This window comes from Aptenodytes forsteri, unplaced genomic scaffold, assembly GCF_000699145.1.
Source record: "Aptenodytes forsteri isolate BGI_AS27 unplaced genomic scaffold, ASM69914v1 Scaffold61, whole genome shotgun sequence".
NCBI lineage: Eukaryota > Metazoa > Chordata > Aves > Sphenisciformes > Spheniscidae > Aptenodytes > Aptenodytes forsteri.
This window is the reverse complement of record NW_008794443.1, coordinates 1,172,992-1,200,956: the sequence shown is the minus strand read 5'-3', so window position 1 is coordinate 1,200,956 and position 27,965 is coordinate 1,172,992. Positions and strand designations below refer to the sequence as shown.

The window sequence follows — 27,965 nt, the reverse complement described above, 5'->3', positions numbered from 1 at the left end:
TTTATTCCTCCTTAGGTCTCACTCATGTTGAAGCCACAGTCAATGCTTTGGTGGATATTATCCATGGGTACTGCACATGTGAACTGGATTGTATCCATACGGCATCCAAGATCTACATGCAGATGTTACTTTGCCCGGTATGTAATCTTTCTCTGGTCTGCGTCAGCCTATAACACTGGTAATAGTAAGAGAATTAAATACAGGTAGAATGATAATACATAGTATGGATACAAAATAGAGGCATGCAGCCAAAAACATAGAGCCAGAAGTGAATGAAGGAGAAATTTCTCTCCTTGTATTTTAGTAATGTTTGTGATGTGCTGCATGTGGAATGGTAAGCATTGCTTTATTGCTGGGGAAACAGGGAGTTTAGAAGTTGGGTAGTGACATATGTCTTACGTGGATCATGACCAACAGAGAGTCATAAGTGTATTTTTAGCTATCTTTCCAAATAGTGTGAATAAGCACTTAAAGCTTAAGAAGTTTAATGATTAACTGTTAACCCTCTAGGATCCTGCAGTGAGCTTTTCTTGCAAACAAGCTTTGATCAGGGTGCTGAGACCAAGGAACAAGCGGAGACATGTCACCTTGCCATCCTCCCCTCGGAGCAATACTCCTATGGGTATGCAAGATCCATTCATCTTTGCCTTTAAATGAGCATGACCTGCTTTATTTGTCAGAAAAGACAAGAAACTTTTAAATGGGACAAAACTCAGCTTTTTCCTTTCTTTTCTCTCTCTAACCCCCTAAAAACTTTTTTTTTTTTTTTTTTTTTTTAAACATTCACCTCTTCTTTGATGTTCTTGGGTTCAAAGAGGAGATCTCTCTGAGATATTCCCATTTCAGCGTTAGGGAAATCTGACTATTTTATCTAGGGGGTAGTAATCCAGGCTGTCCTAGTATTTCTGTGCGTATTTTCAAGTCCTTATAAATCAGTCATAAAGATGTGTGCAGACCAAACTTAGGGTATCAGATCTCCATCCAAGAGATACTTTTTTAGCATTGACATGAATTGTAGTTGTCGTGGAATCTATTAGTGACTGGGGGTAAACTGAGGACAGCTTAGGTTTTTCTCCAGCATTAATTACCTTGTTCATGATGATGTGAGGAAAGAGCGCATTTGTGAATTAATCCTTTGTAACTCAGGAGATAAGGATGATGACGATGATGACGACGCAGAAGACAAGCTGCAGAGTTCTGGGATAGCAAATGGTGAGCATATCCGACAAGAAAGCCAGGAGCAAAGTGAAGTTGATCACGGGGACTTCGAGATGGTGGTAAGTCCAGAGTACTTCTCTTTGGAGCCTTTTAAGTATGTTAGGTACTTGAGTTTAATTTAGTTATGATGAATCAGTTTGTAGTGCTCCATTAGGTGGTGGTGGTTTGGTGAAAGCTCTCACTGTGTTTCCTCTCTGTAGTCTGAATCTATGGTTCTGGAGACTTCTGAAAATGTGAATAATGGGAACCCTTCTCCCCTGGAGGCTCTTCTGGCTGGAGCAGAGGGATTCCCTCCTATGCTGGATATTCCTCCAGATGCAGATGATGAAACAATGGTGGAATTGGCTATTGCCCTGAGCCTGCAACAAGATCAGCAAGGTAAGATGTAGGCATTATTGGCAGTCAAAAAGGTAAATAGAATATGAGGAAACTGGGAAGGAAACAGAGCAGAAGCTGTTGATGTCATCACCAACAAAGCAAAGGTAGTAGAACTATGAAATGTATAGATAAGGCCAGAGTTAACATAATTCTCTCATAGAAAGATACTCATAATACGTTTTCTTCTTGCAGGGAGCAGCAGTAGTGCACTTGGACTTCAGAGCTTAGGACTGTCTGGCCAAGCACCCAGCTCTTCTTCTCTTGATGCCGGAACGCTCTCAGATACAACAGCATCAGGTAACTGTTCACTGCGAGGAATCAAGCTTTTTTGATTTTGACCTAAATAATGACTTAAAATTTGTTTGTAAATACAGTTTTGAAGAACCAATTATTACTATTGGCTTCATGTATTTTTGATAGCGTATTTATGACCTTTTCCTGCTTGGAAATGGACTTTTGTTATAGGCTTCTGAGGAAGTTATTTCCTCTTCTTAAAATAAAGCAGACAAAATAAACCATATACTGTATTCCCTTTGCATTTATAAACAACCAGACATTGTTCTTCAAATAACTTGTATAATTGTCTATTTGATAAGAAGGTTTCCTTCTCAGGGTATCTCCCCTCCACTGCTTTTAGCAGACTTAAATGTACTGATGGACACTTCTAAGTTCCCTTTTGATTTGTAGCTGAAAATTGACACAAAAACCAAAGGGAAATATTCGTGGCTTTTCTTTCGTAGCATGTGCTTCTTTTGAAGTTCTATCAAGACAGTGTTTTTACTTGTAACAGCTCTCTTTATTCTCTTAGCTCCAGCGTCTGATGATGAAGGCAGCACGGCTGCAACGGATGGTTCAACTCTTCGGACTTCACCTGCAGACCACGGTGGGAGCGTGGGCTCTGAGAGCGGTGGCAGCGCGGTGGACTCCGTAGCTGGTGAGCACAGTGGTAAGTATCTCTTGCTGCGCCAGTGTCTGTACATCTGTTTTCTACTGTAATAGGACTTTACCAGAGTGAGAGGGGGTGGGTAATCCCTGGCAGAGAAGGAATCTCAGTTCCAAATAGATGATGCCGTGCATCATTTTATGGTTACTGCCAAAGGGCCATACAGACTGAATGTTTGCTCATTTTTTGTAGTTTTCTAGAAGTGTGAAATCTGCAGTAGGTTTTGCTGGCCTTTAATAACAGAATGCAGTAGCCTGGAGCAAGACTGAAAGAATTCACTATACTGCTGGAGAAGTCTGGATGGGATAGAATTAATTTCTCTCTTTTTTGCTTGGGACTGATACCGAGAAAAAACTAATCACAGACTCTTATAAAAAAAATTTTGTCCAGGCTGCCCATCCTGTATATAGCACGCCTCTTCTGACTCGGTTTAAATTACTGCTGTGGAACCAATTCAATTTGGGCCACAAAGATGAGACTGGCAAACAAAAGAATGCTGGGGGTGTTAAGTTGCCTCTGTAGAAATTACTCTCTTCTAGCTTTATGAAGATAACCAAAGACACCGTCTCCTTAGAACCATAAGTTCAAAGGATAGTTCAGCTGCATCAGTTGCTGTGAAGCAGGCAGGAGGCATGTTCAATTGTGCTGACGTTGTCTTTCCCTTTTTTCTTTTTCAGTGTCTGGCCGCAGTAGTGCCTATGGGGACACGACAGCTGAGGGCCACCCTGCTGGACCAGGCAGCGTCAGCTCAAGCACAGGCGCTATCAGCACTACCACAGGCCAGCAAGAGGGAGATGGTTCAGAAGGGGAAGGGGAGGCAGAGGGAGATGTCCACACCAGCAACAGGCAAGGGCCTTTGTTTTCCTCTTCAAGAACAGAACATCTGGTCTGCAGTGTCATTGTTTATAGAGGAGTGGACTATAGGTGCTGGAATTCACGGAGTGTGATTTGTGACTGTTGGATAGTAAAAATCAAAAGTCAGAAACATAGAATAGAGCAAACTATGACATTGGAAAATGCCTCTCTCTGTGCCTTCACCATGTGATATGTTACACATACCTAATGTGTGTCCCACAAAACTAATGTCTGTACAAAGTGATGAAAAAATCCTGCATGACTCTATTAAACAGAGAGATCGCTAAAATCTACGGCTTGGGAGCTTGTGAAATTCAGTGTTAGGAAAAAAGCATGTGCAGGAGTGCTAAGCACTTCGGGAAAGTTCTGCAGTTTTTCATTCTGTGGGAACAGATGCTCGGTCATTTTTACGGTGCAGTTTGGAACTGATTTGTAGCATTTGTTTCTAGACAGTTGAATTCTGCAAGTAGTCACGGTAGGCAGTGTAGTTCTGAAGCGAAGGACTACGTCCATTGTCAGAGTTGCTCTGCATCTTTGCCATCGCTTGACTGTAGAGCCTGAGGGAGTCCGCTCCTGTCTGTGCTGATTTGATGACCTTAGGATTTCTTCATGCTCTGAATTTATGTGGTAAATTGCAGTGCTGTGTCGATAATCCTGCTGGGTCTAATATTTCTTGTGATGTGTCTGAAGTCCTTCGTTTCTGATTCCCGGTTTCTGACTTCCCAGGCTGCATATGGTCCGACTGATGTTGCTGGAGAGGCTGCTGCAAAACTTACCTCAGCTGAGGAATGTTGGAGGAGTTCGGGCCATTCCTTATATGCAGGTAACTGAAGCGGGCTCAAGAGTTAAGCCTTAATAAAACAGTTAATCACTACTACTGCTGCCGGGTTTCTGTTTGCACATGCTTTCCCTTTCTCTTTCCTGCCCAGTCACAGTGTGTGAATCCAGCTCTAAAGTGTTTGATCGGTTGCACAGCATTCCTTACCTGTAGATTTTTGCTAGATGTGTACCCTTTCTTAGTGTGGCATTAGTTGGCTGATGAGCCTAAGGGCTAAAATCCTTGAACCCCGATGTGTTTGGGAGGGTCTTTTGGGTTTATACTGAATGTTCATATTAGGGTGTGATGGTGCAGGCAGAATTTGGGAAAGAACATAAATGAATCAAGATAAAATCTGCAGGGGTTTTGTGGAAGATAATCCGTATTTAACTTAAAAACATGGAACTTTTTTTAATTCTCTGACTTCTATTCCCAGGTTATTCTGATGCTCACAACAGACTTAGATGGAGATGATGAGAAAGACAAGGGAGCTTTAGATAACCTTCTGTCCCAACTGATTGCAGAACTGTGCATGGACAAAAAGGTAAGCTGTAGTATGAGCACACACTCTTTCATTTGCTCCTTCTAGACAGGGCTTCTTCCCATGGAGGAATTAAATGCATAGGAATCATAGAAACACATTGCTGTATGGATGCGTTCAGGCAGTTTATTTCTCTTGGCTCACTTTACATAAGGTAGAAAATGACATGAGTGTAACTCTCACTGTTTCTTGGTTCTGGCATCCACAAATGAGCATGAAAGTTTGTTTCACTTGAATTCAACAGGCATGATCAGTGATGCATAATTGACATACATACCTTTTCATTTGTGTAATACTGTTCTCTGGCATCCAGACACCTGTCTACCCTTATATTGATGAATTTGTGCTGCTTTTTTAGTATTACTGCTTGAGCTTAAATTAGAAATGCTTCATGAGGATCAGAGCACTGAAATTTAGATGTTTAGGACATTGTGCTCAGCACTGTAAGTAAGCAACCAAGCTCTCTCCTTGCAGGATGTGTCTAAGAAAAATGAACGCTCTCCTGTGAATGAAGTGCACTTGGTGGTAATGAGGCTGCTTAGTGTGTTCATGTCCAGAACTAAGTCAGGATCCAAGTCTTCCATTTGCGAGGTACATTCTTCGAATTGCTTTGTCAGGGGGATGATGTGGTTGGGGGGCTTTTGTTCATCAAAGATGGTCTAAAAGCTACTAACTGAAATAGCTGGTCTAAAACTGAAAAACAGTTAAAAGTGCTTTGGAAAAATTTATGAGGCATCTGTAATGTTACTTGACGCTTCTGAAAAAAGATCTTGGCTGAAACTCAGAATGGAGGAAACCGACATTTAAAGACAACTGGATTCACTTGTTTTGTGCGTGGTTTGTGACTGAGCTAAGGGCAGCACATTAATGAACTTGTTTTGTGCGTGGTTTGTGACTGAGTTAAGGGCAGCACATTAATGATGTTATTTAAAACGGTCTAGCAGATTTCTTCCTTGCATCTCACTGGTGCTGAAGGGGTTAAAGAGGATTTGTAATGTGATTATTGGAAAGTAATATGCTGCTGTGTCAACGTAAAAGTCGCTAAGAGGATTCCTTAGATATTTGTTGCTAAAAGGTACAGTAATAAGGCATAAAAAGCAGTATGTGTGGTGGGAAGGAGATTAATAAAAAAGCATAGAGGTTAAAAAATTTAGTCTGAACTGCATCAAATTTTAATGAGCTTATGAGCTGTGGGGTTTGTTTGGATTTACAGGGCTGCTTTAATAGTTTTATTTACAGTAGCTTTTTCTCCAGCCTTTGTTATTCACTTGAGCTTCCCACAGAAATCAAAGCTCATCGTCTTGCAGAATGCAGGTGGAGCAATACCTGGGTGGAGCAGAGCCTCTGAGCGGCATCTGCAACAGGGACTCTTTCTCTACCAGAATTCACCCCCAGCTGGCCAAATCCCAGATAAACAAATAGAAATCCCAACTATAAAAAAAAAAAAAAAAAAGCAAAAAAAAAGCCCTAGTCGTCTAATCCATAGCAGAGTGGCCTCTGGCACATGTGTCGAGGGGAGATTAGACTTAAGAGGAGATTTTATTTGTTTTCCTTTACTAAGCGCTTGTTCAAAAGAGTCTCTGTAAATATTTGAGTTGCTTTTTATAAACACAAAAACCCCAAAACCCCAACCTCAAACAAACCCCAAACTTAAAAGCTGTCTGTAAAGTTTCATAAAAACCTGCTCTCTTATCCGTACTGTCAGCAACTGCTGTCTGATTCTCACAGCTTCCCCTGCTCTTCCGACACGGTGGTTTGCCGGTGCTCTAGTAATCCATCTCCTCTTCGTTTCAGTCTTCCTCCCTCATCTCCAGTGCCACTGCTGCTGCGTTGTTGAGCTCTGGTGCTGTTGACTACTGTCTGCATGTACTGAAGTCTTTGCTGGAGTACTGGAAAAGCCAGCAGAATGATGAGGAGCCTGTAGCCACCAGCCAGCTCCTGAAACCTCACACTACTTCTTCTCCACCTGACATGAGCCCTTTTTTCCTCCGCCAGTACGTGAAGGTGAGTCCTACTCTATGCTGTTAGCATTAACACGACCTGCATTAAAAGGCTGCTGCACAGAAGCAAGTAAAAGCATCTTTGCAGAACTGGTTTTCCCTTAGTAGTACAATTAAAATCCATCCCCTTAGCGCGTAGTTACAACTAGGATTGCTCTGAGTTCTCTGACAGAGCAGCCCAGCTCACTACATCCATCGATGCACTCCTAAACCAGTCAGTTCTGTGGAGCTGCTGTCACTGTTTCTGGTTGAAGTGTTAATCTTCCTGAAGGGAAGCTACTCCATCGTGTGACTCCTTTTGCTTGGCAGGCAGAATTTCTGAACCACCGCTGGTTATTGTGGCAAGGAAGCCTAGCAGTTGATGGGGATTTCCACACTAAATCCTGGACTTGTTCAGCCACCATGGTGCCTTTATGCTAAGATGCTGCTGGGGGCGGGGGGGAGGGCTTTGATATATGTACAGGTGCAGTGAAAAAAGCCCGGTTAAATGTAAGAATTTCTCCTAAGTTGAAAGCTCATGTATTAAAATGCCTTATTACTACAGACGAGCTTACTGCATCCTAATAGTTGCCATCTAGCTAAAGTCCTCATGCAGGTTTGTTGGCTTATTTTTATTTATCAGCTGGGAGCCATTCTTCTGGCTGCAAAGATCCAGAAGAGCTTTGTGTTTTTAGAAAATCAATAAATGTACCCTGTAGCTTGTCATGACACCACACTGGGAGTGATCAGTGCCAGAGCCTGATCGATTGCTCTTGCTTTCAGGGTCATGCTGCAGATGTGTTTGAGGCCTACACTCAGCTCCTGACAGAGATGGTACTGCGGCTGCCCTATCAGATCAAGAAGATTGCAGACACAAATTCCCGCATCCCACCTCCCATCTTTGATCACTCCTGGTTTTACTTTTTGTCTGAGGTAAGTGAGAACGTGATAGACCTACAGGTTTTAACAAAAATTTCTTGTAATGTTACCTTTCATGGGAGAGATGAGCTTTTGTAGGACTGATCTCAGACCTGTGTCTGATTTTTTTTCTCCCCCTTGAAAGAAGGTGAGCTCTCAGCTTTGTTTTATTCCTGTTGAACAAGAATCTATAGGAAAGCATATGTGAAAAATAAGATTGCTATTGCTCTCTGTACCTCAATGTTTGCTGCCAGAAAACTCAAACAAAAAACTTTCTCTGAGATGGTACAATGTAACATCGTGCTCGGCTGTTGGTACTTAACTTAGTCCTTAAAAAAGAAATCAGTAAGATATTTGGAGTATATCTTTTCAGTTCCTTTGGTTGTATAGCTTCCTACTTGAGATAACAAGTTGTCTTATATTTGCGCAAGTTTGGGGAAGGATTTCTTAATTAGGCTTGACTAGCTTTTTATTTGAGGTCATAGATGACAAAGAATGGTTTTCAGAAGCGGTTTCATAATTGCACAGCTCAGGATGCTGCAGTGTTGCTGTGCAGTGTTTCTTCTGCCTGTGACTTGCTTTTATGGGTGACTTCACAGTACCTTAAAGCTGACAGATTATTAATGCATCTCCCGTATCTTTTCTTTTGGTAAGAAAACACATCATATTTTTGTTGGCGCAGGTTGCCTACTGGTGAGTTCACAGTGCTGATGTTGTAGGCTTTTCTTTGTCTAGTACCTGATGATCCAGCAGACTCCATTTGTGCGCCGTCAAGTCCGCAAGCTTTTGCTCTTTATCTGTGGATCAAAGGATAAATACCGCCAGCTCAGAGACCTTCACACCTTGGACTCTCATGTTCGTGGAATCAAAAAGCTCCTAGAAGAGCAAGGCATTTTCCTCCGTGCCAGTGTGGTCACAGCAAGTTCAGGCTCTGCCCTGCAGTACGATACGTTGATCAGCTTGGTAAGGAGAAGTGTGCCACTGTACTAGGAAAAAAGTGTATGTTGCACTTATGTAAGATGTCAGTAATAGAAATACTGACATGGTGTTTAATCCTGTCGCATTGTGCCTTTCAGATGGAACATTTAAAGGCTTGTGCAGAGATCGCCACACAGCGAACAGTAAACTGGCAGAAATTCTGCATTAAAGATGACTGTGAGTTCCTTCTTGGAGAGTAGTTGAGGGAGCCAGAGGGGGATGCATTACGTGTCTTGATTTGAATCAGGACTTCTCAGATGGGGAAGCTCAGCAAAGAAGAAGGGGGGACACAGCTGAGAGTTTTGAGTAAGACTGAACTGTTTCCAGTACTAATTATCACAGTGCTCTAATTGCATCTGTTCCTTAGCTAAAGAACACAATATGGTCTAATGGATAACTTACAAGAACGGGAATAGGAGATCTGTGTTCTCTTGCTTGCACTGCTGTTGTTCCAGTGTGTAATTTGGGATGAAACACTTTACCTTGGTGTACCCAGAGGTTATGCTTCTATAGTGTAGGGACAGGAAGGTTCTGCGAGGTTGCAGGATGGTCCTTGTCATGATCAAAGGGTTTTTGTTTTGGGCTGGGGTTTTTTTTGCTTTCTTTTTTTTAATTCGGACTTCAAAGATTTTCTTCTTCTCTCTGCAGCGGTTCTCTATTTCCTCCTTCAAGTCAGCTTCCTGGTAGATGAAGGAGTGTCGCCAGTTCTCCTGCAGCTGCTGTCTTGTGCTCTGTGTGGCAGTAAAGTGCTGTCTGTGGCTTCATCCTCTGGATCATCAAGCACCTCTTCCACCTCTGCTCCTGCAGCATCGGGCTCTGGGCAGCCAGCAACACAGAGCAAATCCTCCACTAAAAAGAGCAAGAAAGAAGAAAAGGAAAAGGAGCGAGAGGGTGAGGTGTAGCTGTGCCCTGTTCTGTGGTGTTTTCAGGGATGAAGTCTGCTCCTCTCAGCCTTTCTTATTTCTGTTTAGAGAGAACTGCTTGCTTCTCGTTGTGATAAATACCACTGTTGTGAAAGGGTAATGGATCGTGGCAAGGGCACTTGCAGACTTCAGCAATAATTAGGAGAGCAGTTTTATTGTATGTAGATTGGAGGGGGCAAAGATGAAGCAGTATGCCCTAAGAGTTGGGGCTGAAATTAAGAGCTGAGTATATCCCAAACACACTGTGAGTATTTATGAACTGGAGTGGGCTTTAAGTTACCTAATGTAAATTGCCTGTTCCAGTCACCAAGCAGCTTCCACCTATCTTGGCTATCCTGGGTCGTAGGAGGTTGAAATGCTCATGGGGATTAAAACAAGTACTGGAGATGCACACCCAGTTATCTCTGCTCTTCAGTGATTACGTTCAGACTTGTTTCCTCTCTCTGACTTGTAAGCTATGTTGGAGCCAGGGCTGCTGCTTAATGGATACCCAAAGTCCTGGGAAAGTAATTAAGCTTTCCTATAAAAGTCATGGGCATGAATTCTCTCTTGGCTTTTCTTCAAGGAAACATTTTGGCTTTCTCTATCAGATGATTCTCTGTGAGACTTTTCACTGCCCCATGGTTGATCCTTTTCTTTTTATCAGGATGTGTAGCACATTTCTCACGTCCTTACTGGCAGGTTTTCCAGCAGTTTTCTTCTGTGTTAAGTCAGGAGTACTAGGTTATATTTTTGGAAAGAGAAAGGAACATTAAACTTGTTGCCTGAAACACAGTAATTTGTCCCCACTATCCTCACCTTATGATCTATAAAATAGGAAACTGGCCTGCCTGTGAGATACTCCATTCATCTGCCATCTACTCCATTCATTAAGTGTTTCTTGTGCCACCCGGTGTCCCCTAGGTGAGAGTTCGGGCAGTCAGGAAGATCAGCTGTGTACAGCTCTGGTGAACCAGCTGAACAAGTTTGCTGATAAGGAGACCCTCATTCAGTTCCTGCGTTGCTTCTTGCTGGAGTCCAACTCGTCCTCAGTGAGATGGCAGGCCCACTGCCTTGCGCTCCACATCTACAGGTGAGCTGGGAGGCAGTCTCTGACCTGGCTTTTCTTAGCCAGTCTCAGCTCAGTTATAGAGAGCTCTGTCCTTATGGAAAAGTTAATGCTTGAGCCTCTGTCCTAAAGGTTGCTGAAGCTTGCAGATGATTGCATCCCCTTGAATTGCTCACACTATTTTGCGGTTATTGGGGCTGGAGGTAGAAGTTGTGACTTACTCGTTACTGATCAACTTGAGTTATCATCTGCAAGAAGCATTTTATTTCTGTCTGCAGAATCTGGCTCCTGATACCTACCGGAGTAGGTACTTGTGGGAGAGTGAATTTCTGAGGCAGATGCAGACTCACAGTTTAAAAGGTGGGAGTTATGTAGGGGAAGGCACGCTTCAGGGTGCTGAACTCCTTCAGGACTCTATTCAGTTGTTGCAAGACAGCTGCTTTCATTTCAGAGAGTGCAGGAAAACTGCTGGTGGCAAGAAGAGATGAGATTTAACTCTGTGAACTCTGATGTATAGCAAGATAATAATTTCCAAGTTTGGTGAACTGTAGCATGTATTTTCCTTTTGAATAAGATTGTGCGCTATGCGGTCTATATAGCTATCTTTACAAGCCTAATTGATATGTAATCCATTCAACAGGAACTCTAACAAGTCTCAGCAAGAATTACTGTTGGATCTCATGTGGTCAATCTGGCCAGAACTTCCAGCCTATGGAAGAAAGGCTGCCCAGTTTGTAGATCTTCTGGGATACTTCTCTTTGAAAACACAGCAGACTGAGAAAAAGGTACGGTGTCATTCTGAAAAGGAGATGCAGCGTCCCAGGTCCTGCTGCTTCCTATGAATTATGTTAGTGCTTGTTTATGATACAGCTGGGACAGATTTTCTGTCAAAAGAGCTTCTGGTGGAAATTTTTTTTGTTCCCAAAATTTGAATGCTGAAAAAATTGGGGAGTGTGGATTTTTTGGTTTATTATTTTGGGTTTTTTTGGTTGATTTTTTTTCTTTTTTAATTATTTAGAAGAAAACTTCTTTCCCACAGGAAGCCCTTGTGGGAAAATACATTTATCTGCTAGCTCTAATTTCTTGACTTTTGATATTTCAGCTCCTAGAAATCTTTTGTAACCATGACTCTTGAACAAAGGAAGTGGTAGGATTTCTTAGGGGACCAGTGGGCTTGAGAACAAATAATTTAGACACGCTGATACTTGCATGTGTATGTTTAAAAAGCTGGGAATGCCTTACAAATCTTGGCAGGCATTTGCAATGATTGGCTGACAAATAGCATTGTTATTGTGGTAAAGGTCTAATTTTAGGATCTATTACATTCCTGGGTAAGATTTAACCACATGAATTCCTGTGGGTATAGTGCGTGCATCTTCTGGGGGACCTGGAATGCCACAAGATGAGATATCTTTATGTCTTGGTAGCAATAAAAAAAAAATGTTGAGAAGACAGTACTTTCCTAATTGTATTTCAGTTGAAGGAATACTCCCAAAAGGCTGTGGAGATCCTCCGGACTCAAAACCACATTCTTACCAACCACCCTAACTCCAACATTTACAAGTGAGTTACTTCTGACTTTGATCCATTTCACTAAAGGAGCTTTTCAGCAGATGAGCTGTGATCCACAGGGGAATACACAACTCTTCTAATAAAATCGTGGTGGAGGAAGGACCCCTACTGAGATTGCATGCTTGCTGCAGCTGGCCTTGGGAGAATAGCAGATTCCTTTCTCCCATCTGAAAAACGTGACATTCTGTGTGCTATCAGCAGTAGTTTGGCTTTAGCTTTTTTGCTTTCATTTTCGGTGAATGTTACAAAATATTAGGAACAATTGAAGAATATAGGCTTGCAGAATTAAGTGTTGTGTTCTTAGTCATACCTTGGCAGTTAATAATTATACTAAAAAGCTGCCTAGTGAAAACCAATAGTTTTCAATGTGCTTTATATTGTAACGCTTCTGTTACTAAATCTGGGATTGGGGACTACAGGTAAACTAAAACTATTCTGATTGAATGGCTTGTGTTTAAAACACAATGAATGCCAAATTACATAAGTCAGTGTTCTTCCCCTCATTCCAGCACGTTGTCTGGGCTGGTGGAATTTGATGGCTATTACCTGGAGAGCGATCCTTGCCTTGTCTGCAACAATCCAGAGGTGCCCTTCTGTGTAAGTAACTGCTGTTCTTAGACCCTTTCCGATTATAGGGATCCCAGGCGTTTATAGCAGCGTGATTTGCTGTGTTTCTGAGGTTTTTGGGATGTAATCATATAGGCAGTGTGTCCTTGTTTTTGTCTTCTCAGTACATTAAGCTTTCCTCCATTAAAGTGGACACGCGGTATACTACCACCCAGCAAGTGGTGAAGCTAATCGGCAGCCACACCATCAGCAAAGTGACAGTGAAGATAGGAGACCTGAAACGAACCAAAATGGTCCGAACCATCAACCTCTATTACAACAACAGGACAGTGCAAGCCATAGTGGAGCTGAAAAACAAGTACGTTCGTCCATGTTTTTTGTGTGCAAGTCTCTGAATTTGACATTACAATTTCTACTGAGATGCCTGGCTTCTTGTTTTACCTAACGTTCCTTCTTAGACTATTACTCATCACTGTCAGCCCACGTTGGGTGGGATTGTTCTGAATCTCCTACAATAAATTGTTGAAGAAATGATCCAAATTTCACCTAGAGCTTGAAATATGCCTGTAAAATTTGTGTATGCAAACTTTGTACAGGCTCAGTTTTAAGCACCTAACTTAATTGTGTGGAAACCAATATTAATACCAAGAGCACCTCCTGGAGAGTTTGACTCGGAAGGGGATTTGGACCTTGCAGCATGTCCAGAAATGCAGAAAGCATTAACATTACTTGTTTGAAGCCATATAGTAGAATTAAAATTAGAAGTTGGATGGCCTAACTCTCGGCTGCTGCTTTACCTACGAAAAACGGCTCCTTTTCAATACATTGCTCAGTCTGGAGCCAGTTCTGCTTATAGGCTTTCCCTTCTTACTTCTTGAGATGTTCTCACCAGAATCAGATCTCTTTGGCTTAGGGATTAATCTGTGCCTGCTGCTTATTGCTTATTTGGTCTTAATCCTCTGTGACATCACGAGTGGCTGCTGTGGAGAGGATTATGATGTCACAAAGAGAGGATTCTGACTTCAGGTTGAGAATAAGCAGTGGGAGCAGATGAGATCTTTAGAAATAAATATCCTGTTTTCATGCAAATGTCCTTACTAGTAAAAAAATGGAGGTGAAAATCCCTAGAAAATGTCTGTAGAATTAAAGTTTTTCCATGAGGCATCAACAGCTCTTTAATCCTAAACAGTCTCTCTCTATGAAGAGGATAAAGGCTTAAAATGTATTTCTGGCTACATATCATGTCAATACAGAAGCTAAGGAAACGAATCCTAGAACTGCTCTCCATTCATCCCATTTAAAGTAGATTTGGAGCTGAGACGGTTGCATTTGGCTTCTCTTTGTATGTGGGCAGGGAGGGTACTTCCCTACTGAAAAACCATGCTGCTTGCTTTCCTTTTCCCAGGCCGGCTCGTTGGCACAAAGCTAAAAAAGTCCAGCTGACCCCAGGCCAGACGGAGGTGAAGATTGATTTGCCGCTGCCCATTGTGGCTTCGAACCTGATGATTGAATTTGCAGATTTCTATGAGAATTACCAGGCTTCCACGGAGACCCTGCAGTGCCCCCGGTGTAGTGCGTCGGTCCCAGCCAACCCGGGGGTGTGTGGGAACTGCGGTGAAAACGTGTACCAGTGCCACAAGTGCAGGTACGTCATCCTCTTTCCTCCCCACGGAGCCAGCGCCAGGGTTTTACGGAGCCCTTGTGCTGTTGCCCGTGTTGGATGTTCGACAAAATACCCTGCTATTTAAATACATGATTCTGGTTAATACAACCGCACAGTCAAATTAGTTGAGAAGTATAAAACAGGCTTACAGGGATTTAATGTTAATATAGGCTAACAAAAGAAACCTGATACGACAATACTGAAAGAACGCAGAAGTTTCAGATCAAGCCCTCAGAAATTTAAAAAAGAAAATTCCCAGGAGGAAGTTATTTTTGGCCTGCCTGTTCAAGGGCATGAGGCTGGAGTTCAATTATACGATTGCAGGGGGGTTTCTCCACAGGATCCCTGACTTAGCGTGCAGGACGGACAGTGCTCGCTTGTCTATTCAGAGCTTTTGTTGTACTCTCCTCATTCAGAGCAGGGCTCAGGGCATAATTTACTGTGCGCTATTCAAGCTTTCACTACAGTATTATAAATACTTCTCTTTTGTTAGTTTTGTCTCCTTATCTGATATCTTTTCTCCCCTTATTGTTGTCCCATATTCCTCTCTAATCCTCAAGGGATTCAAGGTGTTTAGCAAATTCTTTCTGTAGATCAGCTGATTAACTGGTATATTGAAAGGTTTCCATATCCCTTCTTGAATTATGGGAGCTATAAATCAGTTTGTGTCATGCTACTCTAGTCTGCAACGGGATAATAAGTATTCTGTAGCTAGTCCCACTGCAATTGGGTAAAGAGTGAAAGCTATTGAAAGCCTAGACCTTACAAAACAAAATGTTTTTTTATCTGTGTTCTCGTAAAGGGCACAGTGCCCTAGTCTGACGTTCTATTGAGAATTACTGTGGTTAAAGTAGAATTGTTGGGAACAAATTCACATCTGTTTCTGCTTTTTCCAGCCAGAATGTGGCACCGCTTCTGTAAGGATTTTTTTTGTTGCCTGATTTGTAGGTTTTGATTCTCATGTGCTTCATGTATTTCACTTGTGGCTTCCCCGGGGCAGTTTGGTAGGTTAGACATTTTAAGGGCCATCCTTCTCCTTTACCTACTGAGTCCATTCACAGCTTACTTCCTTGCCTCAGTTACCTTGATAAAGCTCAGCTGCATTCTTTGACCTTTCTGGCTTGCCTTTCAGATCCATTAATTATGACGAGAAAGATCCCTTCCTTTGCAATGCCTGTGGGTTCTGTAAATATGCTCGCTTTGACTTCATGTTGTATGCCAAGCCTTGCTGTGCAGTGGATCCCATAGAGAATGAAGAGGATCGAAAGAAGGTGAGACTAATAGCAGATTCATTAATGAAATGCTGTATCTCTTGGCCACGTCAACAGTGTAGGGACATCAGAGGTCCATCCCTCTTGGGAGTAACATGAAAAGCAGTGCTCCTTCAAGGCTTCTCACTGACTAATGCATTCCTTATTTACTGTCTTGCTCCACCAATAAGTAATTCTTCAAAAGACATAATTCAGTGCTTTACTTATAAACTAGCTATCTAGCACTGCATCTCTTTGCTTGCTGTACAAGGGGGTGAATTTAGGTTGTACCGTATGTGTTACCATCCTATCTGAGGAACCCTGCTAATGAGCAAAGAACCCATTGCAGTATGTGGCCTGTCCCAAAGGCTAAGTGTGCTGAGTGTAGTGTCAGCAGAGTGGTACTCGTGGCAGAAGCAGGGTGCAGGATCACCATTTATTTATCTTTTTTGCCAGAGAAAGGCAAAAGAGACAGAAGACTTGGAGGTTGGTGGTTGTAGTTCTGTAGAATTAAAAATTGCATCTGAACATAAAATACAAGTTTCCTTTCCTTTTTTACTCTTAGGCAGTAACAAATATCAACACTCTCCTAGACAAGGCTGACAGAGTGTATCACCAGCTAATGGGACACCGACCGCAGCTGGAAAACCTTCTGTGTAAAGTGAATGAGGCGGCTCCTGAAAAGCCACAGGTAAGAAGGGACAGGTGGATCTTGCACAGAACCCCAGGCTGGTGCGACACTGGCCTTTATGCTGCCAAGAGCAACTAAAGGCCCTTGCCTCCGATGCTGTTCTGCAGTTGTTATTTTTGTGTGTAGCCTCCATGTACGATTCCTTTTTGTTTTCCCCTCTGTTCCAGGATGAATCTGGTAGTAGTGGAGGGATAAGTTCTACCTCAGCTAGTGTGAATAGATACATACTCCAGTTAGCCCAGGAGTATTGTGGTGACTGCAAGAACTCTTTCGATGAACTTTCCAAAATCATCCAGGTATGATGCGCTTAGATTTGAATTTGGGTCATGTGTTTTCTTCTGTCACCAGATACAGTGCATATCAGAAATAGAAAGTAAGATGTTGCCATTCTGTGTTTAATGATATCGTTAACACTAGGTGATCAGCTGCATATTTTCAGGGAAGTAACAAAATAATAATTTCTAAAAGCTATGTTTACCATTAATACTATGGCTTTGTCACATTTCCAGTGTTAGACTGCATGTAATGTAGACAACAAGCCTTTAAACAGGGCAGATAACTGGGAGTTAGGCTGATATTTCTAATGGATTTCCCAAGTCTGCCATTGACATGAAGGATTTCAAGTTTTGAGATACTTGGTTAAAAATGTTTCTCCACAAAATACACAGTGAAAATAACCTGTGAATGGGATTAGCAGTTATGTGCTGCCTCACAATTCCACAACTTCCCTTTCTCCTTTTCTGTGTTTCCAGAAAGTGTTTGCCTCTCGAAAGGAGCTCCTGGAATATGATCTCCAACAGAGAGAGGCAGCAACGAAGTCCTCGCGAACCACTGTCCAACCCACATTTACTGCCAGCCAGTATCGTGCCTTGTCTGTTTTAGGCTGTGGCCACACATCATCAACTAAATGCTATGGCTGTGCCTCAGCTGTCACTGAACACTGCATAACGTTGCTCCGGGCTTTGGCGACCAACTCTGCCATCAGGCATATCCTTGTGTCCCAGGGCCTTATCCGAGAGCTCTTTGACTACAACTTGCGCCGGGGCGCAGCCACTATGCGGGAGGAGGTCCGTCAGCTCATGTGCCTTCTGACCAGGTTAGGTCTGATGCAGCGTTTGCAGCCCTCTGACTTTCAGTGAACTCTGGAAAGCCGCATGCTTGTAAATGCATGATCAGAAGGGAGTAGCTTTATAGGGGAGACATCAGCAAACTGTACACTGTAACTGCTTGTACGTTTGTTATCAACTAAGCTGAAATTCCAGGAGCTTTTGGTATTTAGTACGAGCACAGCATAACAGTGTTCTCTTTTTCCTTCTGGAATCAGGGACAATCCAGAGGCCACACAACAAATGAATGACTTAATCATTGGGAAGGTTTCTGCAGCTTTGAAGGGACACTGGGCAAATCCAGACTTGGTGAGAGACTCCAGTGTTTTCCTATTTCTTTTTTCTGCCCCTCTGCAACTGCTGGTGTATTCTAACCATTGCATCTTCTCTATTACCATGGTCTATTTGTAATATGGAAGGTGTTTGTGTCTTGATAGGAATTAAGATAAACGTTAAAGCACAAAATTATGTGAATAGGTATATGTCTTAAGTTTCCTCAGGCAGTTGCTTGCAGCTCTCTCAAATAGGCTGCCAGTCGTCCCAAATGGGCATGGGATTAAATTTACCTAGATCGATGTGTTTTGAACCTGTGTTTTTTAAGTATCAGAAGGTAAAAAGGACTGCTGCGTCACCAGGACTTCTTAAGCCTTTGAACATGTGTCTGTGTTACAGGCTAGCAGCCTCCAGTATGAAATGTTGCTGCTAACAGATTCCATCTCAAAGGAAGACAGCTGCTGGGAGCTCCGACTACGTTGTGGTGAGTTCAAACGACTAGTGTGAAAGCTTTGTTTTAAAATGCTATGTCCAGGTCCGTGCACTATAGTAAGATTTTAAGGAAGGGAACTGATGCCGACTCAGATAGCTTGTGATTGGGGTTTAAAATGGAGTTAGCACCAGATAGCTTTGTCTTGGGGTAGTGTGTTTCTTGAAACAAGAGTGCTAAGAAATAGAAAGATGGACGTATAAAGGGAAGGATGGCAAGACTCTCTTGCTGTAATAGAAAATAATTGTTTTCCATCTATGGCTGCATGACAATGTGATAGTTTTGCTTGAGGATATGAGGTCTTACCTAACTCTAAACACTTTTAGTGTGCTGCGTAGAGCTGTGGAGGTGTCCTATCTGCAGATCTTACAGTGGAATGAAAATTTATGTCTGTCTTTCAGCTCTCAGCCTCTTTCTGATGGCAGTGAACATTAAGACTCCAGTGGTTGTTGAAAACATCACCCTCATGTGCCTGCGCATTCTTCAAAAGCTGATCAAGCCACCTGCTCCAACCAGCAAGAAAAACAAGGTACTGCCTTAGACAGATGCTGAGCAAAGCATCTGAAAATCTGCTGATTAAAGTCTGGCGTACTGATCTCGGTGATTAATAACTTTGTGAGGAAGCCAGGGCTTGCTTTTCCTGGTCACGGTTACTAGGGAAGTGCAAGTCCTGTGACTCTTGTCTTTGCAGACTGCAAATTACAGGTAACTGCTTTCCATTCTTTACAGTTCTTTGGTGGCTTTGACCACTGCTATTCAAAACGGGGCTTTGCTTTTTTTCCCGCTCAGATTTGAGGCATGGGGAAAGAGCTACTTCAAAGCTACAGCTTGGTTATTTTGGGCAAGCCATTGGTGCTTTCAACAGCTTTGTAGAATCAAGTACCTTTGACTCAGATTTTTAAATACAGAATTACGATTCTGATAAAAATGATACTGATTGGCTGCTCCTTGATTGTAATTTAGGATAACATTTGCAAGGGAGAAGGTATGTTTCTGCTTTGATCTAGCTATCTGATAATCACAGATGGATGTCAAAGATGGGTTTACTGATATTTCAGTAGTAACTGGAACGAGGCATCTCTCTTAGTTCATAATTAACAGAAACTGTATACCCTGCTGTTGTCCAAGAGCTGCATTTACCTATTCCTGGAGCATCCACCTACAGGAGTTACTCTTACGGGAACAGGCTGTGGCTTTCTGAAGAATCATAGAGCTTTTTTGTTTATTAGGATGTGCCTGTGGATGCTCTCACCACTGTGAAGCCTTACAGCAATGAAATCCATGCACAAGCTCAGCTGTGGCTAAAGAGGGACCCGAAAGCATCATATGAAGCTTGGAAGAAGTGCCTCCCTGCCAGAGGTAGTTCTGTGCTTTTAACTTTGTGCAATTTTGTGAAGGAACGTGTATGTCCCTCCAGGTTTAATAAGGAATGTACTTCTGTAGAGTTCTGTTGGCTTCTGTCCTGTGACATCTGATACCATCTTCACACGTAGCTGTGTAGTCCTTAGAGATTGTAGTACTGACTTTTCTAGGCTGTGTTGCTCAAACCTTGAGCAGAAAATGCACTGTGCCTGAAGATAATCAGGAGAATGTAAAAAATGAAACTTGTTGGTTATTTAAAATGATACCAGCCAACTGAAAAGCTGATTAAATTCCCTGAGAGGCTATGGGAATTGCATCTGGCTTGGAAGTGAAGGTAGCTCCACACAGAAGTGCAAATGGCAGCAGAAAGAAATGAGAAGCTACTCAGCTTCTCAGCTGGAGTTTGGAGTATTCCACTATGAAGAAAAAAATACAATGGCAGTTTGCAGTTAATAGCTGCTGACACTTCTCTTGAGCTGTGTTCAATATTGCAGGTATAGATGCCAATGGGAAATCTCCCAGCAAAGCTGAGCTTCACCAGCTCTACTTGTCGGAAAAATATGTCTGGAAATGGAAGCAGTTCATGAGTCGCCGTGGGAAGAGAACTTGCCCTCTGGATCTTAAGCTGGGACACAACAATTGGCTGCGACAGGTAAATGTGGGTGAAAACTTCAGTGGGACTCACTGGGCAGAGTAAACAATCAGAGATTATTGGTAGTTTGCTGCATTTTATGCGCTTGGCAGACGATATGAGCGGTGATATTTGGGGAGACTGTAACTGCATCTAATTCCAAGTCAGGTTTGCAGCTTTGTTCCCTTAAAAATACTACATCTAAACATTTATCCAGTAGTCTGCATGTTCTTCAACTCTGAACCTTTAATTGCCACAGTGCTCCTACCTGTCTCCTTAGCTGCAGTTTGACTGCTGAATTTTCATAGGTCCTGGGCAAAAGTTTTTCTTCTTGTGTATGTGGATTAGTACGTCACCTACACAGTGCATTGTTTAAACATTTTGGTGGCGAGCACAGTAGGCATTCTCACAGAATCAAGTGTTTGGAAGAACAAGAGTGCTGCCACCAGGTCATCAGACTGTCCTAATGTATGCTGTGCCTTTTTGTAAGATATCACTAGTGTGTCTGTGCACATCAAATGATACCATCTTTTAATGCTCTTGCCTTAGGTGCTGTTTACTCCTGCCACTCAAGCTGCAAGGCAGGCTGCGTGTACTATTGTGGAAGCTCTAGCTACCATCCCCAGCCGCAGACAGCAGGTCCTTGATCTCCTGACAAGGTATTTGACAGCTTCAGGATTATTTTTCTTTAATTCCCATGAGACTCTCTCCCTTCTTCCAACTTTTCTCGCCCCTTTCCCTTGTATAGCTCTCATTCACAGGTCTTTTTGGGTTGGATTCTAAAACTTAATTAGCTGGGATGGTACAGTTTTACGAAGACTTTTTTTGTTGTTATTGTTGTCTGGCAATAAGCTATTGCAGTCCTGTGCTTTTTCCAGAAGTAAGCAGATGGTATTCAGCTGTGGGGACAACATTTCCCCTACCTCTTAGACAGCAAAATAATAGGGTGAACTCCTGTGACATAACTTACTCCAACTGACACTAGTAGCACAGTTGGGGAACTCTTTTTTTGGGGCAAAATACCACTTTAGCCACTGAGTAATGAGTATCAGTTATGCTGTTAGCTAGGAGGGCAACAGGGAGGATAGATTTCTGGAGGCTTTTTCTTTCTTTCCATGGTGTCCTTAAGCTGTGAATACCTCTTGTTACTGTGAAGTGGTTGTCAGCTTGTGTTTCTCTTTGCTAGCTACCTGGATGAGCTGAGCATTGCTGGCGAGTGTGCCGCCGAGTACCTGGCACTGTATCAGAAACTCATCAAACCGGCCCACTGGAAGGTCTACCTGGCAGCCAGGGGGGTTCTGCCCTATATTGGCAGCCTCATCACTAAGGTATGGACTTGTATGGAGGAACTAGGTAGCGACAGAAAGCTTGTCCCTGACCTGTCAGTTTGGCTTTTTTGTTTTGAAATCTTCATCTCTTCGTTCAGTGCCCTGTTGCTGACCCTTGGCAGGTTTATGAAGTTCACACTTCTGCGCTGTCATCTCTGAACAGAAAGAGCTACAGTGGCTTTAGCCCCAGCTGTAGCATTCCTCAGCACAAACTGGCTGGTACACACTAATTAACTGCTCTGGGGGCAGCTATGCTAAGGGGTATAAATATTGCTATGCTGTCTTGGCACCAGGTCCAAGTTGGAAGCTGTCTTAGCTGCCAGACTGGACTCCGAAAGCCCTTAATGACAAGGGAGGATTAGTTGTGCTATCATTCCTTGAGCGTGAATTACAGCCTGTTGGAGAAGCACCACGTTTAAGTTGCAGTTTTCAGAGTGTTAGGTCTTGGGAGTTTGCTGTGGTGATCCCTGGCATGCTCCAAAGAGGCAGATGGCACTCTCCGTATTAATGGTGGCCTTGTGTCCATTGTGGAGGGTCACTAGAGCAAAGCAGTGGTAATAGGGAGGTATAGGGAGAAAATGCGGAGGATGTTTGGGGTAGTTTTTCTCTCCTCTCCCCCTTCCCTCCCCACTGCTGTGTTGCAGTTCTGGTTTCTCTGTGGCTGGCTCTGTTTCTTTGCTGTGTTCCTTTGCACCCTGTTAGACACTCACCAGCTAGTCATTATTGGCATTGCAGTTTCTTGTTCTAATGGGCTTGTTAATTATTTTCAGGAAATAGCTCGTTTACTTGCCTTGGAGGAAGCAACACTCAGCACTGATTTGCAGCAGGGATATGCCTTGAAAAGTCTCACAGGTATTTGGTGGCATTGACACAAGTCTTGTAGTAGGATTAGAGATGGGGTGATCTTTGTTCTGTAACAGCATGTAGCAGAATTTCAGAGATGTGATTCAGTGTTTTACAATTGTCAGCATTGGGTTTTTGCCATCAATTTAGCACTTAATACTGAAATAGATTTTTCCATATTTTTTTGTGGTCAGTTTTAGTTTTTAGTTACCTGAACTGTGGTAATGTATCACGAGCAAACGTCGTCATATCACTTTTTTCTTCTCCATTTCTTAATTACATTTATTGTACAGTATAATTCCTGGGACCATTGTAAACACTGCTGATTTATTCCTACCTGTTGTACAGTATAATTCCTGGGACCATTGTAAACATTGCTGATTTATTCCTACCTATTTATTCTATGGTAGCTTTTCTTCTTTGAATCTTCTAGGGCATGCTTTTTTCAAAAACTTGTTGGCAATGGAAGTACATCATTAGCTGCTAGGTCATTCTTTTTCGTATCCTCTGCCACGTTCTTCAGAAATTAGTGGACTAATTCATAAAGCCTGGCTTCTTGCAAGAAAAAGCATGTTGATAAATATGTCATGGGAAAGAATCCAAGTGTTTGCTGGTTCTTTACTTTTGTTATGGGAGTGACCAATTTGGTGATATAGCTGATAAGTCACCTACCGCACTTGCTGTCATATCATCAGAGCTAGCTTAAATATTGGAAGGGGAGCAGTCATCTGCTTTTGAACTATCTTGTGACAGAAAAATGTCAAAAAGTGCAGAATTTTGTATCAAGCACTTAGAAAGCTCCTTATACCCTTTCCTCATTCCCTCACCACGGTCCCATATGGTATAAATTATAAGGCAGCTCTTGCAGGCCAGGGGTTTTGCCTCCAACTGTTCAGTTCCTAGAAGTGAGCTTTAAACCACAGCCTGACAACGGGAGTTGTAACAAGCCATTTCATTGTGCTGCTTCCATGATATTGTGCCCTATTTGCTGGCCACATGAAATTTAGAGCTAACAAATCAAACTCTCTCTCCCACTCTCCTGAATATCTCATTGCTTTATAGGTCTTCTCTCTTCCTTCGTGGAGGTGGAGTCCATCAAACGGCACTTCAAAAGCCGCCTGGTGGGTACAGTCCTGAATGGTTACTTGTGTTTGAGGAAGTTAGTGGTACAGAGAACAAAGCTGATCGATGAAACCCAGGACATGCTGCTGGAGATGCTGGAAGATATGACAACAGGTAAAACCCCCTCGGTTCCATAAATCCAGAGTCTGGGTCAACCAAGATGAAAAAGCAGATAGTTACAGCCACACAAAGAATTTCTTTCTAAAAGACTACTGTAGTGAAAGTTTTTTTTATGGCTTGGACCTTCCAATATTTCCTTTTGGCACAGAAAAGGTAAATAACATTCCTGGAGTCTTGTCTTATGTTCCAGGAATTTTAAACCTCCTCCCTTTTTATGGGATTGCTTTGCTGCAGCCCAAGCATGCAAAGGGTTTTCCTAGTAAACATACCAATAAATAGCTTTTCATCTTTTAATTAGTGGATGTGCAAAAGAAGAGGGCACCAAAGTATGGTGCTTACTGCTGACGGATTTATTGTTTATGGAACCTGTAAAATTGACTCCTGTGTTTTTTAATACTTCTGTTTCTTGGCAGGCACAGAATCTGAAACCAAAGCATTTATGGCAGTGTGTATAGAGACTGCAAAACGTTACAGCCTTGATGACTACAGGACTCCAGTCTTCATCTTTGAGAGACTGTGCAGTATTATCTATCCTGTAAGTATAGAGATGGCTGTAGCATCGCTTATAAAATTAGACTTCTTAAATAGATACAGTTGCTTGCATTTTGACAAAAAAACAATAGTGTCTGCAATAATGGTTTAATATTAGTCAGAGTAGAACTGTAGTAATATGGTATCCCATTTGGGGGTTTTAGTATTCAGGTTCCCTGCTGTGGCATGCTCTGTGCAAAAAAGCAGAACCGGTAGTATCGTTTCATGCTGAGGAATTTGCTTACTAAATGATACTAGACATCCTCGACGTGCCACATGTGTGGCAATGTGCAGCAGGATGCACCAGTGACAAAAGGACTGAAGGTTTAGGGACATTCTGTCACTTGCTGCCATAAAAATGCAGGAATGGCAGCGTGGTTAGGGGAAAACTTATTCACCCTGTCTCTGCTGCTGTTCTTTAGGAAGAGAATGAAGTGACCGAGTTCTTTGTAACTCTGGAGAAAGATCCCCAGCAGGAGGACTTCTTACAGGGCAGAATGCCAGGAAATCCCTACAGCAGTAATGAGCCTGGCATTGGGCCACTCATGAGGGACATCAAGAACAAGATCTGTCAGGACTGTGACCTGGTAGCTCTGCTGGAGGATGACAGTGGAATGGAGGTGAGAACGCATAAGCGTGGATTTCTTGCGTGTGGGGACGCCATTTCTAGGCAGCTGATGATTGCTAGAATGGTGATGCAATGTGAGCTTGTTCTTGACTTTTCATTTTCTCCCTTTCAGCTTTTGGTGAACAATAAGATCATCAGTTTGGATCTGCCTGTGGCTGAGGTCTACAAGAAGGTGTGGTGTCCCACTAATGAGGTATGTGTTATCTTTATATATGTTAACAGCACAAAGCACCTGTCCTTGATATTAACAAAAAAATGGGGGGAAAAAATAAAAATCACATGACTCAGGATTTATTTTCTGGCATATAATTTCTTGGGTATAATTGGTCAGCACCTTTTTGTGCTCTTTTAGGATAGATCGTTACTCAGTTCTGCAACATAAGTGATTTAAAAGCACGTAATGCTGACCCCGGTGAGTGCATGGAACTTAGCTGTGTAGCGTATCAGATATGTGAACTGTCTTCCTGAGTAACAAACTTTCTTATATTCCTTTGGGGAAATAGCTGAACTTTGTGTCACCGCCTTTCAAAGCGCATTTCACACTCCATCAGCACGTGAGAGTTTAATGCGTGTGTACAGACAGGGACACCAGATTGCTCCATCAATCTGCGCTTCAAAGATGAACCCACGTTATTTATGCAGAGAGAGCATCCAACGTTTCTCCGTATTACTTTGCACTTCTGCTCTTGTGTTTTTCATGTAGGGATCTCAAGAACTTGACAGATTTCATCCTCCCAGTTTGCTCTCTTAATAGTGGGTATTGCCTGTTCTTTCAGATGAAAAAATGGACCCAACAGTCTTAAGAGACTAGTCCACCATGTCACAGTAAGCTTGTTCCAGGGGTGGATGTGGTCCGGAACAACCTCTTCCTTTTCTTGTAGCCACTAAAATAAACTCCCACTGAGAAGGAACCCATCAGACTAAATCTTGCCCGTTACGAATATGTTCTTTAGAGGCACTGCTAGTAGCACTTGAGACCATAAAAGACAACTGATTTGCCCAACATTTCTTGTTCGTTCCTCATTTACTCTTGGGCTGCAGTCACCTTTGACTGAAACCTCCATTTCCTGAAACCATTTGTTTGCTGTGCTTGTGGGGAAGAATACAAACAAAATGCCTGTTTTCAGTGAATTATGATACAGGGAATGGTTCTCATCAAGCTTTAAGTAAAAAAGCCTTCTGTATTGCAAAATCAAGCCCAAAGCTAGGTGACTGATAATTTTTTAGCAAAGTACCAACTTGGATAGGGAAGCGTGGTGCTGGTCTTAACCTGTGAAGTCTAATTTGAACTCTAATCAAGTTACTGAGGGAGATCATCGCATGCGCTGCCCCTGCCTGCCTGCCCGCTCGGAGCGGCGAGGTGCCGTTCCCATGAGATGCCGAGCTGTAGCCGACGTGCGGCTCTCCCAGGATGCAGTGCTGATGGTGAAAGGCAGAGTTTGCTCAGCGTTACTGTCGATGAACAGCTTTCATCTGTCTTCCTTTGTGTGCACCTCCGCAAAGCGCTTCTGGAGCTGCAGCTCACGTTCCCTAGGAAATAGACAGGCGCACAAGAACGCAGCCTCAGGCCCCTTTTTGTTTCCCTTGTCTCTCACTGGCTTTTTTTGTTCATCTGCCATTTTACCAGGGCCCCTGTGGTGTTAATTGCTGGTCTCTAGCATGGCCTTTGAGCAGATCTTCCCCCCAGGGCTTTCCCTGTGCTTATGTATTTGCTGTGACATTAAGCACTGCTTATTCCACATTAGGCTTAGTGCGCTCTCTGACAGGTTTTCTCTCGCAAGGTCTCCTGCTCCCAAATCTGGGATTTTTCTTTTCTGCTTTTTATTCAGACCTATGGATTAAAATGGAAAGTTTAGTGATACGCTGTCACTATTTCCAGCTGGAAATGCATCTGGAAAACTAGCCCTTTCCCAGGGTAAAAGCACAGCTTGTGCTTCAGTGGGTTTGGCTGTATTTTAGTAATATACTGTCTTACTGAAAGCTCATTAAATTGCCTTTTACTCCTCCTCTTCTATTTTCCACCGCTGCAGATTTTATCTATTTGAAAGCGCTCATCCAATTAGCCTCTCCTGCTTCATTTACTGGGCTGTGCCTGATCCCTGTATTTCCCAGGTATGCTGTGCAATACCCTTGGAGGGAAAGGTTGCCGTGGAAAGCAGGCATTTCTCTGTGGATGAACACGTTTTGCTTGGCTAGATCTTTCACTGGTGCTAAAGGAAACTGTCGGAGAAGACATGAGGAGGAAGAGACTGTTTATTACCAGCCTGTCTATCTAAGTGGCAATGCTAGGAAAAGGTGGACAGACCGATAGATGAGTTAGTGATGTCTTTGCAGGTGGTGGCTTTACTGTTGTTTTTAATTCATCTCAGTAAGGGGAGAACGAGGGAGTGAAAGATTTCTCTGTGTTACCATCCGCAGTCAAAACAGCACAAAGGAGAACTGAGGCTGGAGTGTCTGTTACAAACTGTAATGAGAACCGGACTTGTATATAAGTGTCCACAGAGGTGTAGTTAATATAATGCTTTCCTGTCTTGCAGGGGGAGCCGATGAGGATCATTTACCGCATGCGAGGGTTACTAGGAGATGCAACTGAGGAATTCATCGAGTCTCTCGACTCCACTACTGGTAATGCACTTGTGTCCTGAAAGCTGGGATTAGATTTGAAATCTGAGGTTCACTGCAAAGCGATGACACTGTTATCCTTACAGCAGTGAGCTTAAAGTTGATTGACGTTGCTTTTGCTACATTTACCTGCTTCGCCTAGAGTGGAGGAGGATTTTAACAACGCTTTAAGTCTATACTTTAAACGTGAACACTTGCATGGCACAGGACCGTTCTGCCTGGCCCTTCTTCATATTCCTGCTCATAATTCTTTTCAAGTTCGATACAGTTGAAGTGATTTGAACTGCTGGTAAATGTGTCCTACTGTACTCTCCGTTTTGCTTCACTGTTTTGCCCCTGCACGAGCTTGCCATATTATGGCTGCTTCCTCTCTTCACAATCTGTGTCTGTCCTGTAGATGAAGAAGAGGATGAGGAAGAAGTTTACAAGATGGCAGGTGTCATGGCCCAGTGTGGAGGCTTGGAGTGCATGCTCAACAGACTGACTGGAATCAAGGACTTCAAACAAGGCCGGCACCTCTTAACTGTGAGTCTCAGCTTCTGTTAGAATCATAGAATCATTAAGGTTG

The 27,965-nt window shown here is 42.8% G+C and overlaps 1 protein-coding gene across 2 annotated transcripts in view; it reads left to right on the top strand.

Moving 5' to 3' along the window:
• The window catches only part of UBR4 (ubiquitin protein ligase E3 component n-recognin 4), a 76,749-nt gene that overhangs the window by 32,943 nt on the left and 15,841 nt on the right, over nucleotides 1–27,965 (top strand). The window contains exons 54-92 of one of the 2 annotated variants that reach the window (XM_019474745.1): nucleotides 16–137; nucleotides 511–622; nucleotides 1,147–1,277; nucleotides 1,419–1,596; nucleotides 1,789–1,893; nucleotides 2,405–2,542; nucleotides 3,217–3,385; nucleotides 4,121–4,217; nucleotides 4,648–4,755; nucleotides 5,227–5,343; nucleotides 6,547–6,756; nucleotides 7,515–7,664; nucleotides 8,385–8,612; nucleotides 8,726–8,804; nucleotides 9,276–9,518; nucleotides 10,454–10,622; nucleotides 11,239–11,383; nucleotides 12,076–12,161; nucleotides 12,680–12,767; nucleotides 12,902–13,095; nucleotides 14,143–14,382; nucleotides 15,533–15,671; nucleotides 16,216–16,341; nucleotides 16,509–16,637; nucleotides 17,094–17,437; nucleotides 17,666–17,756; nucleotides 18,120–18,204; nucleotides 18,612–18,739; nucleotides 19,440–19,569; nucleotides 20,067–20,224; nucleotides 20,753–20,862; nucleotides 21,390–21,531; nucleotides 22,302–22,383; nucleotides 23,437–23,610; nucleotides 24,030–24,151; nucleotides 24,570–24,767; nucleotides 24,888–24,968; nucleotides 27,313–27,400; nucleotides 27,795–27,922. In XM_019474745.1, coding sequence (XP_019330290.1) covers nucleotides 16–137; nucleotides 511–622; nucleotides 1,147–1,277; nucleotides 1,419–1,596; nucleotides 1,789–1,893; nucleotides 2,405–2,542; nucleotides 3,217–3,385; nucleotides 4,121–4,217; nucleotides 4,648–4,755; nucleotides 5,227–5,343; nucleotides 6,547–6,756; nucleotides 7,515–7,664; nucleotides 8,385–8,612; nucleotides 8,726–8,804; nucleotides 9,276–9,518; nucleotides 10,454–10,622; nucleotides 11,239–11,383; nucleotides 12,076–12,161; nucleotides 12,680–12,767; nucleotides 12,902–13,095; nucleotides 14,143–14,382; nucleotides 15,533–15,671; nucleotides 16,216–16,341; nucleotides 16,509–16,637; nucleotides 17,094–17,437; nucleotides 17,666–17,756; nucleotides 18,120–18,204; nucleotides 18,612–18,739; nucleotides 19,440–19,569; nucleotides 20,067–20,224; nucleotides 20,753–20,862; nucleotides 21,390–21,531; nucleotides 22,302–22,383; nucleotides 23,437–23,610; nucleotides 24,030–24,151; nucleotides 24,570–24,767; nucleotides 24,888–24,968; nucleotides 27,313–27,400; nucleotides 27,795–27,922 — 5,564 coding nt within the window. The remainder of the gene's footprint in view (nucleotides 1–15; nucleotides 138–510; nucleotides 623–1,146; nucleotides 1,278–1,418; nucleotides 1,597–1,788; nucleotides 1,894–2,404; nucleotides 2,543–3,216; nucleotides 3,386–4,120; nucleotides 4,218–4,647; nucleotides 4,756–5,226; nucleotides 5,344–6,546; nucleotides 6,757–7,514; nucleotides 7,665–8,384; nucleotides 8,613–8,725; nucleotides 8,805–9,275; nucleotides 9,519–10,453; nucleotides 10,623–11,238; nucleotides 11,384–12,075; nucleotides 12,162–12,679; nucleotides 12,768–12,901; nucleotides 13,096–14,142; nucleotides 14,383–15,532; nucleotides 15,672–16,215; nucleotides 16,342–16,508; nucleotides 16,638–17,093; nucleotides 17,438–17,665; nucleotides 17,757–18,119; nucleotides 18,205–18,611; nucleotides 18,740–19,439; nucleotides 19,570–20,066; nucleotides 20,225–20,752; nucleotides 20,863–21,389; nucleotides 21,532–22,301; nucleotides 22,384–23,436; nucleotides 23,611–24,029; nucleotides 24,152–24,569; nucleotides 24,768–24,887; nucleotides 24,969–27,312; nucleotides 27,401–27,794; nucleotides 27,923–27,965) is intronic. The other variant, XM_019474744.1, reaches the window with a different exon arrangement.